Raw genomic sequence first — 14743 nt, 5'->3', positions numbered from 1 at the left:
TCACCATTGTTTTGACCAAGGGCCCACATGCGAGGGTACCTCCAGGTGTCTTCTGCTTTATTGGATTGGGTGGGAGCTTTTCTGAGAATGTTCTCTGAAATGTATGCTCTTCCTTTGAATTCTATATTTGGATTACTGTCTCTACTTTCCTCTGGGTATCATGTCATCTCTGGAAGTACAGTTCCTCTTCAAAATTACTCAGTGTTAACCTTTCTATCCCTCTTCATCTTTTTCAAGTAGCCTGTGATTCCCTGGTTGACACTGTGTTCAACACCGTGTGGACTTTGGGCTGCCGCCCCTTTATGAATAGTCAGCGGGCAGCTTGCATCTGTGCAGAGGAGGAGAAGGAAGAGTTATGAGGAAGAAGTGATTGCTTCCCGGTTTTGAGTGACACCACAGCTGTCAGCCTTCGAGATGTCAATCTTCGAGTCAGCGTGACTCATTTGTTCTTCCAACAGTTTGGACACCACAAAGCAGGAGAAAGGTAACATTTTTCTACACCTGGAAAGTGAGTCCTATCCTTTGAGGAAAATTGGAAAAAACATGGAGTGGTTTGAAGGCTACTCTTCATTTAAGACTGCTCTCCCCAACCAAGACACGTTGCCTGGAAATTCAGTTCTTAGCTTAAAGACTAAAATGCAAGAAAACCCTGCAATTCCTGGACCTGACAATTATATTCATGAGTGAAATTGTGGGGAGTCCAGGCATTTGGGAGGCAATGACTTTCTGCTGGCCCATGTTTCAGTTGCCAGTAAGCATCTCACATTTAATAAAGTGTACTTTTTAGAACATTTGGATAGAGATGAATGAATTCCATTATCACCAATATGCTTCCATTTCACTTAGAAGAGACCAAAACCCAACCTGGTAAGTTCCACCGATGACCACAGTTATTCCCACTGATGCTAAAAAGAGAAAACAGGTGGGCAGGTTCAGAGGCTTACCTGATTACGGCCAATGGAGGGGAAGGTCAGATGGAATTAGGTCTCTGAGGATTCATTTTTCCCTTCGGTGACCTAACCCTGCTGGTATTCCCAGTTACTAAATGATGTTAGAGTCATGCTAAGATCTGAGATGTACTTGGTAAGAGTTACTAATGGAGCTGGCTAGGAAAAGTTCCTGCAGCCTGTCGGGAGTGAGAGACAAGTAGCCATTCCCTAACTTGCGGGTCACAACCCTAACCATGGATTAGAATCACCTGAGAATCCTTTAAAACAAACCAATAAAGAATACACACTGGTATTTTATAAATGTTTTCCAGGTGATTCTGCTGCACAGCAGGGCTGGGGGCCACTAATCTACAGCAGAAATTGGCCCACTAAGTCCTGTCGACCAAGCCTAGCCCAAAGCCTGTTGTTGTTGTTGTTGTTGTTTGTTTATTTGCTTGAGAGGGAGTCTCACTCTGCCGTCCAGGCTGGAGTGCAGTGGCTAGATCTTGGCTCACTGCAACCTCTGCCTCCTGGGTTCAAGCGATTCTCCTGTCTCAGCCTCCTGAGTAGCTGGGATTACAGATGCCTGCCACCAGGCCTGGCTAATTTTTGTATTTTTAGTAGAGATGGGGTTTCACCATGTTGGCCAGGCTGGTCTCGAACTCCTGATCTCAAATAATCCGACCACCTCGGCCTCCCAAAGTGCTGGGTTTTCAGGCGTGAGCCACCACACCTGGCTCAAAGCCTGGTTTTGAATCCTTTTTTGGAATAACCATGCTCACATTTGTTTACATATTCTCTGTGGCTGTCCTTGTACTACAACAGCAAAGTTGAGTAGCTGTGACAAAGACTGCAGGGCCCAGAAAGCCTAATACATTTACCAGTTGGCTTTTTACAGAAAAAGTTGCTGACTTCTATCTAAATCCTTTTTTCCTTGCCCTTACTTTTGTTAATTTTACTTTTCTACTAAGAACTATTAAACGTAGCATTTTGTTTGTTTGTTTTTTGGGATTTGGGGTTTTCTTTGAAACAAGGTCTCCCTCTGTCACCCAGGCTGCAGCACTACCATGGCTCACTGCAGCCTCACCCTCCTGAGCTCAAGCAATCCTCCTACCTCAGCTCCCCAAGTAGCTGGAACCACAGTGGCACACCACCATGCCAGGCGAATTTAAAACAATTTTTTTGTAGAGACGAAGTCTCACTATGTTGCCTAGGCTAGTCTTGAGCTCCTGGGCTCAAGGAAATCTCCCACCTTGGCCTCTGAAGTGCTGGGATTGCAGGCATGAGCCACTGAGCCCAGGCTGCAGCAACTTTTAAAAACTAAAAGCAGAAAAACTTTTCCGATCTTATGTAAAGGCCATAAAATTAATTGGCATATAAAGAAATTGGAGTTAACTGCAGATAAAATTTATCTTTGTGGTTTATATTTTTATTTTTTGTGGTTTATAAGTTTATTTCAATAAAACTTATTAAGTACCTACAAAACAGAGTATGGCAGAATTGTATACTTTTTTCTATTATCTTATCAACCTGAGGGTACAGAATACCAAATAACAGGGAATATGGTACCAAACTTTAATTCTGTTACATCTCATTGAAGCACTTAAATACATGTTGATGAATTTATTAATATTTATTAGGTAAAAATATTTCACTTAAGGCAATATATTAGAAGCATCAAAAGATGGCTGGGCACGGTGGCTCACGCCTGTAATCCCAGCACTTTGGGAGGCTGACGTGGGTGGATCACCTGAGACCAAGAGTTCAAGCCAGCCTGGTCAACCTGGAAAAACTCTACTAAAAACACAAAATTTAGCTGGGTGTGGTGGTACATGCCTGTAGTCCCAGCTATTCAAAAGACTGAGGCAGGAGAATTGCTTGAACCCGGGAGGCAAAGGTTACAGTGAGCTGAGATTGCGCCACTGCACTTCAGCCTGGGTGACAGAGCGAGACTCTATCTCAAAAAAAAAAAAGAGAGAGAAAGAAAAATAGTATGAGGCAGAAAAACCAAATACTACTTTTAAAATTATATACTGTTTTATTGATAAACTTCCAAATCCCCTATCATTAGTCTGCATTTGAATTGAAATTACAAAGTATAACTATTATTTACATATTTAAGGAGTCACTGGGTATTTAAGTCATAATTTCAGTAACCGTTTAATTTTTCTAGGGTTTATTACTTGAAATATTATACCCGGCTTCTGATTTTATGATCTGATTGCATCGTACATGAGGTATTTAAGTGTAGGAAGGAAATGAGAGAAATGGGGTGAGTGTCTTTCTGGGTGGACAGTTTAGTTTTCAGCCCTAGAAAGATGAAACCCCACCCAGGCCACGTTGTTCAGCAGTGCTGTGGCCTGTGCGGACCGAATGGACCAGAATCAGAGTGAGTTGGTGCTGGGAGCCTGAACTCACGGTGTGAAGTCTGAGCCTAGGGGTTGGCGGTTGTTCTTAGAGGGCCGGGGGGAGAAGCTCCAGAGAGCAGAGCCACCCAATGCAGGGACTCGAGGTGTGGCTGCGAACTAGTCCTCCCAGTCGATACGGATGGGGCCGCCTGTTAGCGTCTGGCTCTGCAGACCGGCTGAGTCCTCTCCTCCTACCCCGCGACGCATTCGCCGGTGGCAACCCTGGGCACAGCGGGAACGCTCATCCAACACTCCACAGACAAGAACCCGGCAGTGCAGAAACACTTCCTGAAGAGAGGATCACGATTGTTAATAAAAACAATAACTGCTGCCACTTGGGGGGCACCCTCAAGGAGCCAGACACAATACTCAATGTTCCCAAACATCATCTCATGTAATCTTAACAAGGACACCCACAAGTAGAGGTTATCATCCCCGTTTTACAGATAAGGAAACAGAGAGGTTAAGGAACTTGCCAAAATGTACACATTTAGTAAAAAATGTGGTAAACAGTTCATTTAAGTCACGTGGGTGATTAAAAAACCCATATTCATAACTCCTGCATGGAGCTGGAACAGAAGAGGCCTTTGTGAAGTAACATCTACTAGAACATCTTCCTTCTTCACACCAAGGTCTGGGGATAGCATTGGCTCCCATGCACTTGTGCTGTCAAATAACTAGTGTTCTCTGCAAGCACCTTTCTGTAGGTAACTGCCTGGGCTTCCTGCCTGATTGAGAGTGATCAGGATCAGCCATCATTGTTAGCAATTGTTCTGTAACCATGGTATAGCTGGAATGGACCCGCGTATACTTACAAGCAGTGTGGAAAAGAATGTTGGTCTCTTCAACTTCCTTTTGTTTAAATGTTTCAACAACTACACTCTAACAACAACGATAAAAAACTTTCAGCTTATCTCACTACAACCTTTTCTATATAGCCCTTTATAACCTCTATCCATGAGTATACATGTTTTTTAAATGTAATATATTTAATATGCCTGTAAATTGTTATGACAACAGTTATTATGTCTGCTTTTCCCATATTTATCATTTTAATAACCTTATTATTGCATTAAATTGATAGACTGTGGCCCTTAGCCCTGTTTGTTTGGGGCTTTTTCTTTTACCCCCTTATAACAATGCTCTACAGACACTTCCAACACACCTTGTCTGTTTTGGCTTAAAAATTTTTTGGGGCCGGGCACGTTGGCTCATGCCTGTAATCCCAGCACTTTGGGAGGCCGAGGTGGGTGGATCACAAGGTCAGGAGATCAAGACCCTCCTGGCTAACACGGTGAAACCCCGTCTCTACTAAAAATACAAAAAATAAGCCAGGTATGGTGGCGGGCGCCTGTAGTCCCAGCTACTCAGGAGGCTGAGGCAGGAGAATGGCGCGAACCCAGGAGGCAGAGTTTGCAGTGAGCCGAGATTGTGCCACTGCACTCCAGCCTGGGCGACTGAGGGAGACTCCATCTCAAAAAAAAAAAAAAAAATTTTTTTTTTTTGTTTTTAGAGACAGGGTCTCATTCTCTCACCCAGGCTGGAGTGCAATGGCCTGATCATAGCTCACTGTAACCTTGAACTCCTGGGCTCAAGTGACCTGCCTCAGCCGCCTGAGTAAGCTAGGACTACAGGTGTGTGCCACTATGCCCAACTAATTTTAAAATTTTTTGTAGAGAAGAGGTCTTGCTATGTTGCCCAAGCTGGTCTCAAACTCCTGGCCTCAAGCAATCCACCTGCCTCTGTTTTGTTTTGTTTTTAAGAAACTGTCAGAATTGGAATTTTTAGACAAAAGAATATGATGATTTTATGATTATTATTACATATTATCAGACAATGTTCCAGAAAATGTACCAATTTATACTGTCACTGTATACTTCTCCCTGTAACCTTGTAAGTGTTGTATTTTATAATTTTCATAAATTTAATATGTATAAAATGGTGTCTTATAATTGTTTTCATCAGCACTTAAGTACTATTTTCAGTGAACATTTCACTATTTGTCTTTTCTGTGAATTTCCTGTCCATATCCCTTGCCATTTGACCAATCACCACACTGACTTTTCAACCATAACTGCCTGCAAAGATTTTAAATTAAATTATGATCCTATAGTATTTTCTTTGAACAGCACAGTGATTTTGGCAGGCAGTGGGGTGTGACATGCATGAAAGGGTTAAACTTCTCGATGGCCAGTTTCTCTGTATTTTTTCTTGAGCCCATGCAGATCCTCACAGTGGGCTCTTGGAATGTCAATATATTGGGACACCAAAAAAAAAAAAAAAAGGCTCAGGTTCAGGGGTTATAAATTAAAGATGTTCAACTTACCGTGTGGTCTTTGCCCACAAACTTGAAGACAGGGACCTGGAAGTGCTTTGCTAGGTGATCCCGGGATGTGTACTGCTTTACCGAGTCATCTGAAACGCAGCTGAAAGTAGGGCAGATAGCACATAAGACTTGATTGCTTCAACAGAGGTGGAAAAACAATCTAGCCCAACATTTTGGCCCAAGGAGAGCCAAAGGGGTGGAGGAGGCTGGACTGTACTCAAGCTTTTTGGGAATGAAAGAAAAATTAAATTTTTCCCTGTGAAGTCCTCTTCAGACCTAGCCTTTTTCACTAATAGCGTCTGTCCCATTTATCATTCACTGTACTCACAAACTGGACACCAGGGCTTCCTGTTAAGTTAATGAATTTAAATGTTGGCAACAGCAACACCATTTATTTCAGATACCTTTTGCTAGTAAGGCTGTCTTTCCATTTGCAATATATTGCAGGAATTCTGCCTCTATGTACCTTAGTATTGATTTGAGAAGGCTTTTCTTTAACAAAATTTATTAACAATGTATTGGACACCGAATAGCAACTGACCACTGAAGGGGATACAGAAGTTATGGAACTGCAGTGCATGCATCAAAGTGACATAAATATCCAGGTTTCTTAGATAATAACTGGTTCTACTGGATAAAAGTCATGCACCTCCAAATTGTTTTTTCTTTTCCCAAATGTAATGTTAAATTGCAGTTTGATAGAGTTTTGGGGTTTTAATCTCAGGTCTACTGCTTAAAGTGAAACACCTAGGTTCACCTCAGGGTTAGCGAGGGGAAAAGAAGCACTCCTGGCTGGGCGAGGTGGCTCACGCCTGTAACCCCTGCATTCTGGGAGGCTGAGGCAGGAGGGTTGCTTGAACTCAGGAGTTCGAGACCAGCCTGGCCAACATGGTGAAACCCCATCTCTATTAAAATAATACAAACAGTTAGCCAGGTGTCGTGGTGCCTGCCTATAGTCCCAGCTACTCGGGAGGCTGAAGTGGCAGGATCACCTGAGCCCCGGAGTTCGAGATTAGCCTAGGCAACACAGCAAGACCTTGTCTCTAGAAAAAAAAGCCAAGTATGGTGGTATCCCCCTGTAATCCCAGCTACTCAGGAAGCTGAAGCACGAGAATCGCTTGAACCCCGGAGGCACAGGCTACAGTGAACCATGCTCGCACTAGCTGAGGCCAAAGTTTTGGATATTCATGAAACTTCTTATAGGCCAAGAATCACCCTCATATTATTTTTCCCATTCTAGATTCTAGAGGATTTTTTTTTTCTGGACATAGTTGCCTTTTAGTGGGTACCTAATAGTTCCTGTCTTCTGGGCCAGGAAAAAAGTGGGGTCAGATATTAAAGCCGATTAAACTGGGTACTTGCTCCACATGCACAGACCACTTTTTTTTTCTTTTGTTTTCTTCTTTTTTTCGTTGTGTTTTGAGACAAGGTCTCACTGTTGCCCAGGGTGGAGTGCAGTGGCACAGTCACAGTTCACTGCAGCTTCCACCTCCCAAGCTCAAGCAGTTCTCCTGCCTCAGCCCCTCAGTGGGATTTTAGGTGTGTGCCACCATGCCGGCTAATTTTTCATTTTTTGTAGAGATGAGATCTCACTATGTTGCTCAGGCTGGTCTTGAACTCAAGACCACTCAAGCAATCCTTCCACCTCGGCCTCCCAAAGTGCTGAGATTACAGGTATGAGCCACGATAGTGCTCAGCCAGACTGCTTTCTAGTTCCTTGCTAACTGGTGTTTTGGTGCACTTAAAAATCCAACAAAATTATTTTAAAATAAGGCATCTTGACTAGTGTTATTACCAGCACCTCATTCCACTGAACTGAAAAGGCTCTAAACATAATGTGGTTTCTGTTATTTCTTGTATTTATTTATTCATTTTTATTTTCCTGAGTTAAAATTCATTTATACCTTCTTCTGATTATATCCTATAGCAAATATCCAGAGCATACCTAATCTATGCAAAACACCCTGCTGGCTGCTGCAGAGGACATAAAGATGAATAATATGGTCTCTGATGTCAAGGAGTTTATAGTCCAGTATGTTAAGATAATAGTAAGCCTTGATATTAAAATAGTACTTTTAATCTAAGTGCCTGAGCGTTTTCAATTTATCTTTATCTCAAAATAACTGCTTTTACTTTAAAAGAAAAAATGAAGCAGAAGGGGTTATTACAAGGTAACACATTGCAGAATGGAAACCAGGACAAATGTTGGCTCTTGATTTGGGGTTTGCTGTGACTAGCCAATGCTAGTTCCGAGCACCAAATTCATGTACTGAAAGAAAGTAACAACGGTATAATGGAATCAAAACTAATTCCTTATCAAAAACTTGTTCAATGCTTGATTTTGGAATTTAGTATGTTTCTTTTTCTGGTGATTAACTTTCTAGCTATATTTTGCTTAGGCTTGTGTTAAATCATTTTGTATTCTCAGAGCACACGCCAACAAAAATTAGAGGGAGATGAATTAGATGTGTTCAATATCAGCGGAGAAGCAACTTGATTTAAATTTAAGCTGAGGACAATGAAAAATCAAAGAAATGAATAATCAAACAATTTATAAATATAAATAAAGTGAGTTATATTTATTTTAGGTTTGTGGACTAGCCCCAAATTATGATTATTATAAAGACTTTTTCAATTATTTACTTGGCAAATATTTAATGACCCTTACTATATGCTAGGAATTAAGGAAGAAGAAAAAGGAAGAAAGATTTTTAGTTCAAATGGAGAAAGGTGCCAGGAAAGGCTTCATGGAGGAAGTAAACTCTCTATGAATCTTGAAGAACCAGTAAGGATCAGACAGGAAGAAAAGGTGGGGAAGAAGATATCAGGCAGAGGAAACAGCGTGTGCAAAGTCAGAAGGATGTTCAGGAGTGACAGTTTGGGAATTGTCAGTAATTCCCTTTGGCAGGAGCAGAAACTGGAGGGGGCTGAGGTCAGACGGTAAGGGCCCATGAGCCACGCCAAGAGCTGGAGGATCTCGCACACATCATTCTTGTACAGCACCACAGACAGGATGATTTGCCTGCTTATAAAGTAGGGCCACACTGCTGTGGTTTTCACATTTTTGCCTATGCTTTTCTTCTTCTAGAGCATATATATTTTTTTCTCTTCTGTATGTGATAAGGACTGGCAAAATAAATAGTGTAGCTTCTTAGAACTGTCTGAAATAAAAGTAAATATGACTGGGCGTGGTGGCTCACGTTTGTAATCCCAGCACTTCGGGAGGCTGAGGTCAGGAGTTCGAGATCAGCCTGGCCAACACAGCAAAACCCCATCTCTACTAAAAGTACAACAATTAGTTGGGTGTGGTGGTACATGCCTGTGGTCCCAGCTACTTGGGAGACTGAGGCACGAGAATCGCTTGAACCTGGGAGACGGAGGTTGTAGGGGAGCCAAGATTGTGCCACTGCACTCCAACCTGAGCGACAGAGTGAGACGCTGTCTCAAAAAAGAAATAAAATAAAATAAAAGCAAATGGTCCTTCACCAAGAGTCTGAATAACACATACATAAATAAGTTTCACAAGCTCTACTAAGTTTGTAGGTTACATGTTTTTCTCAGTGAGTTATGATTATATTCTTATTTTTTCAAAAACTAAATATAAGGGGCAGGGGCAAACTTAGGGTGAGAAAAATGTTTATTATCTTGATTATCATGATGGCTTCATGGGTATACACATCAGAACTTGTCAAACTACATGCTTTAATATGTCTATTTATTGTATGTGAATAGTACTCCACTAAAGTTATTTTTTTTTTAAAGTAAAAAGGAACAAAAATCTATCACTGCAAAAAAAGTAAATCTAGTCCCTGAAAAAATAAATACAAAATGTTGCTTCTTCTTTTCATGTTAAAGCTTTTTAGAAATCACCTTAGCATGGCAAGAAATCCATGTATGTGCAGATGCCCTCTGCTGCTGGTCATCCAGAGTAGCTCAGGATGACAAACTTTCCACATTATGAAAATGAGCTTAAGTAGGCTACAAGAATCTGAGGCTGGAAGCACACCTTCTGAGAAGCAGACTTACTGACCAAAGCTAATAAAGAACCATTAAAAGGTTTTCAGCAGGGATGTGACAAGATCATATTTTCTGTTTGAATGGATCACCCAGGGGCTCTGTGGAGCTGAGATGTGAAAGGTGAGGTTTCGGAGGCTGTGTTAAGAGGCTGCTTTGCTGTCCAGGTGAAAGATAATGCAGATGGGAATTAAGACAATAGGAATGGAATAGAGAGGACAGGGTTGGGGCATCGCTATTTGTTAAAAAGCATCTCAGTTGATCCTATGTGCATCAAGGGATGAAATATCACTGTGCAAGAGATTGATAGCATCTGGTGAAGGTTGGCTGTGGTGAGAAACAGAAGGAGTAAAAGCAGCGTAGTAATGTCCAAGAGCCTGCAGGCCAGCCGGCAGAGGGTAAGCCCTCAAGGGCACTGAGCAGCTCGTACTGGACCGTTCTCTGTTTGGTTAAGCTGCAGTTCCTGACCCCACCTGAGACTGTGTACCACCTGACATGGAGAACAAGGAAGAAGCTCATGAGATACTGCTATGAGTTTGGGTTTGAGTGTAATTTTCCTAGGAATGTAGGCAATGGCTGTGAAAAGGGCTAGGTCTCCATCGGTACCTCAGGACACCTACAGATCCCACCAAGGATCCTTAGGAAATACCATGGAACTCTCTTGTATAAAACAAGTGCAGGGGCCGAGCACGGTGTCTCACACTGTAACCCCAGCACTTTGGGAGGCCAAGAGAGAAGGATCACTTGGGCCCAGGTGTTCAGGACCAGCCTGGGCAACAAAGTGAGACCTTGTCTCCAGAAAAAAAAGAATTAGCTGGGCATGGTCATGCGCATGTGGTCCTGGCTACTTAGGAGGCTGAGACGGAAAGATCACTTGAGCCTGAGGATCGAGGCTGCAGTGTTTGCACCACTGCACTCCAGCCTGGGTGACAGAGCAAAACCTTGCACTGCCCTCCACCCCTGAAAAAACCACCCACAAAACCAGACTGCTATAACTATATCTTTCTTCTAAAATCTACCAACTATTTCTTCTCTGTCCTTGACTACCAAACTTCCTAAAAGAGGAATTTATGTTTGCTGCCTTCTTGTCTGCTGTACCCTCAGCCACATGAATGGGATCTCAGCCCCCACCTTCACATGTGCTCTGTCATCCCCGAGCAGGTTACTCAGTCCTACAGTTTCATCTCTAAATTGGGTGATTGCCTGTCCTTCAGTTCTAGTCCTGACCATGTTCCTGAGTCTAACTGATCACGCATTTCTGCTGAATACTCACTGAATTTCTCTTTCTAGGCATCCTGCAGGTATCTAAAAAATTAAATTATTCAATATATCATTTTGAATGAACAAATTCAGTATTTTTACCTCAAATCTGCTTTTCTATATACATCTTTTCATCTTGGTTAATGGCATCTGGTCAGTCACCTGGGTTAGACCCCTTGGAGCCTTTTTTTTTTTTTTTTTTAAGATTTTAGGAGTTTCGCTCTTGTCCCCCAGGCTGGAGTGCAATGGTGTGATCTTGGCTCACTGCAACCTCCACCTCCCGGGTTCAAGTGATTCTCCTGCCTCAGCCTCTTGAGTGCTAATTTTTGTATTTTGAGTAGAGACGGGGTTTCACCATGTTGGCCAGGCTGGTCTTGAATTCGTGACCTCAGGTGATCCAATCGCCTTGGCTCCCAAAGTGCTGGGATTACAGGCATGAGCCACTGCGCCCGGCCTAGGAGCCAGTTTTGACCCTCCTTTTCTTCACTAGTTTTACCTCCAAAATGTCAATAAGTGGTTCCTGAACTAATAAAGAGCTGACAGTCGTGCCATGCAGTTTTAGTAAATGACTGGGTGTGCTGTGAACTTAGAGGCTGGATGTGAACGAGGGGTGATGAGACCATTCCCGCAGCAGCATTACCCATCCCGGATGAGGTAGTATTTCAGGACCTCGTCGATCTTGGAGGTGGGGGTGGCGAAGCAGCTCTCCACCAAGCTTTCCAAGCCGCTCACGTGCACCAGGGGCTCAATGCCAAAGTAGAGGGAGTCACGAAGCTTGAGGGTAGGCAGAGCTTCCCGGTAAGGTTCCTCAAACTCGTTGTCCTTGAAGATCTCCAGAGTGAATGGGAAGATCCCATGATTTCGGCTCATGATTTCCAGTGGGGAGTTTCTAAGGTTGGGAACGTATCCTTCAGAAATGGTGTACAGGCATGGAAACTCGCAGGTCACTGGGATCAGCAGCTTGCTGGTTCGGATGATGAAGTCCCCACTGCTCCCCGGGGTCTGCTTGGGTAGACCTGTCACGAGGTTGCTGGCCACAATCTTGTCATTCACCACCTGAGCCAGGCCAGGGTGAGGAGAGGAAAGAGATGGTCTGTTTATTTCTACAGAGGTTTTTTTATCTTCCCCTCTCACCTTAACATTCTACCAGCGTCTATCTACCTCAAAACACATTAGAGATTTGGTTGCCTAAGGCTGAGTTTTGTTTTGTTTTGTTTTTTCCCACTGCCCTCCTCTTGTTATCAAGCCATCCTGACTGTTAAGAGTCTTAGCTCTACCAAAACACAGCCAGACTGCTTCTTTAAGTGGGACCCTGATCTGCTCCTTATCTCTGGGGGGGACCTCCCAACTGGGGCCTCCTACCGGCTCTGCCCATATTCTCCAGCAGACAGAGTTTTGATTTCTACCTGCGATGGAGTGCCAAGGGGGAGGGGTAGGCTGTTTGGACAACTGTTTGGACAACTCAGCCATTTTAGCCTGCAGGGAGTCCAAACTGTCTAGAAGTGGAAGCAGTACCCCAGGATGGCATAGCTGCTCTAGGAAAGCATGGCCACACGGCTTCTTTAAGTGGGTCCTTGATCCTGTTCCTCCTGGCTGGGTGAGATCTCACAAATGGGGTATCCAGCCACCTCCTATAGGTGTGTTCAGGTCAGCAACAGGTCTGTACCCACTGGGATGGAGCTCCCAGAGGAAGGGGCAGGCCACCATCTTTGCTGTTTCAGCAACTTAGCTGTTTCAGCCTCCAGGCTTTGGAGAGCTCAACCTGACTGGGGGGTGATGGAAATGGTACCTCAGCACACTTCAGTTGCTCTATGAAAGCAGGGCTAGACTGCTTCTCTAAGCAGGTCCCCGATCCTTTTCTTCCTGGCTGAGTGAGACCTCCCAACCGGGGTTTCCAACCATCATCTACAGGTATGTTAAGACTGGCAACAGGTCTGTACTGTGCAGGGATGGAGCTCCCAGAGGAAGGGGCAGGCTGCTATCTTTGCTGTTTCACAGTCTTCACTGGTGATACCTCCAAGTACTGGAAAATCTGAGGTGACTAGGGACTGGAGCAGATGCCCAGCTAACCACAGCAACCCTACAGAAAGGTGGCCAGACTGTTAAAAGGGGGGAAAAAAGGCCAAATCAGTACACCTGTAATCCCAGCACTTTGGGGGTCCCAGTCAGGTGGATCACCTGAAGTCAAGAGTTTGAGACCAGTAGTCAACATGGTGAAACCCCATCTCTACTAAAAATACACGAAAATTAGCCAAGTGTCATGGCATGGGCCTGTAATTCCAGCTACTCAAGAGGCTGAGGCAGGAGAACACTTGAATGCAGGAGGCAAAGGTTGCAGTGAGCCGAGATTGCACCACTGCATTCCAGCCTGGGTGACAAGAGTGAGGGTTCATTTCAAAAAAAAAAAAAAAAAGTGGGAGAACAAAAACCCCCAAACTCCATCCAAAGATCAGCAACATCAAAGACTGAACGTAGATAAGCCCTCAAAGATGAGAAAGAATCGGTGCAAGAACACAGGGAAAATTCAAAAAGCTAGAGTGCCCTCTCTCCTCCAAATGACCACAGCACCACTCCAGCAAGGGTTTGGAATGGGGCTGCAGCTGACATGGCTGAAATAATAGAAGTGGACCTCAGAATGTGGATAAAAACAAACTTCGCTGAGCTAAAGGAGTATGTTCTAACTTAATGCAAGGAAGCTAAAAATCATGATGAAACATTGTAGGAACTGACAAAGAAAATAGCCAAGATAGGCCGGGTGCGGTGTCTCATGCCTGTAATCCCAGCACTTTGGGAGGCCGAGGCAGGTGGATCACAAGGTCAGGAGATCGAGACCATCCTGACTAACACGGTGAAACCCCATCTCTACTAAAAATACAAAAAGTAGCTGGGCATGGTGGTGTGTGCCTATAGTCATCCCAGCTGCTGGGGAGGCTGAGGCAGGAGAATGGTATGAACCTGGGAGGCGGAGCTTGCAGTGAGCCGAGATTGTGCCACTGCACTCCAGCCTGGGTGACAGAGTGAGACTCCATCTCAAAAAAAAAAAAAGAAAGAAAAGAAAAGAAAAGAAGCTGAGCGTGGTGGCTCAAGCCTGTAATCCCAGCACTTTGGGAGGCCGAGACGGGTGGATCACGAGGTCAGGAGATCGAGACCATCCTGGCTAACACGGTGAAACCCCGTCTCTACTAAAAAATACAAAAAACTAGCTGGGCGACATGGCGGGCACCTGTAGTCCCAGCTACTTGGGAGGCTGAGGCAGGAGAATGGCATGAACCCAAGAGGAGGAGCTTGCAGTGAGCTGAGATCTGGCCACTGCACTCCAGCCTGGGTGACAGAGCAAGACTCCATCTCAAAAAAAAAAAAAAAAAGAAAAGAAAAGAAAATAGCCAAGATAGAGAAAAGCATAACCAACCTGATAGAGCTAAAAAAACACAAGAATTTCATAATGCAATTGCAAGTATTAATAGCAGAATGGATCAAGCAGAGGAAAGAATCTCAGAGCTTGAAGACTGTCTTTCTGAAATAAGACAGGCAGACAAGAATAGAGAAAAAGTAATAAAAAGGAATGAACAAAACCTCCGAGAAATATGGGATTATGTAAAGAGACTGAATATACGACTGATTGGAGTACCTGAAAGAGCTGGGAGAATAAAACCAATGTGGAAAACATATTTCAAGATATCCATGAGCACTTCTCCAACCTTGCTAGACAGGCCAACATTCAAATTCAGGAAATGCAGAGAACCCCAGTAAGATACTCCACAAGAAGATCATCCTTGAGACACAAAATCTTCAGATTCTCCAAAGTT

The 14743-nt window shown here is 43.8% G+C and overlaps 2 protein-coding genes across 4 annotated transcripts in view; one reads left to right on the top strand and one right to left on the bottom strand.

Moving 5' to 3' along the window:
• The window catches only part of PLA2G12B (phospholipase A2 group XIIB), a 30364-nt gene extending 29575 nt beyond the window's left edge, over positions 1 to 789 (top strand). For 2 of the 3 annotated variants that reach the window (XM_033209266.1, XM_033209264.1), the window contains exon 4: positions 238 to 789. In XM_033209266.1, the coding sequence (XP_033065157.1) occupies positions 238 to 359 (122 nt within the window). In that variant the 3' untranslated portion in view covers positions 360 to 789. The remainder of the gene's footprint in view (positions 1 to 237) is intronic. The other variant, XM_033209265.1, reaches the window with a different exon arrangement.
• A 2162-nt stretch (positions 790 to 2951) lies between these two features.
• OIT3 (oncoprotein induced transcript 3) overlaps positions 2952 to 14743 on the bottom strand; it is a 45348-nt gene continuing 33556 nt past the window's right edge. The window contains exons 7-9 of the mRNA XM_033208778.1: positions 11578 to 11993; positions 5664 to 5763; positions 2952 to 3625 (exon numbers count right to left, since the gene is read on the bottom strand). Coding sequence (XP_033064669.1) covers positions 3455 to 3625; positions 5664 to 5763; positions 11578 to 11993 — 687 coding nt within the window. The 3' untranslated portion in view covers positions 2952 to 3454. The remainder of the gene's footprint in view (positions 3626 to 5663; positions 5764 to 11577; positions 11994 to 14743) is intronic.

This window comes from Trachypithecus francoisi, unplaced genomic scaffold (genome assembly GCF_009764315.1).
Source record: "Trachypithecus francoisi isolate TF-2019V2 unplaced genomic scaffold, Tfra_2.0 Lachesis_group9, whole genome shotgun sequence".
Lineage (NCBI taxonomy): Eukaryota > Metazoa > Chordata > Mammalia > Primates > Cercopithecidae > Trachypithecus > Trachypithecus francoisi.
Note: the sequence above shows the minus strand (reverse complement) of the source record. Positions and strands in the feature narration are given on the sequence as shown.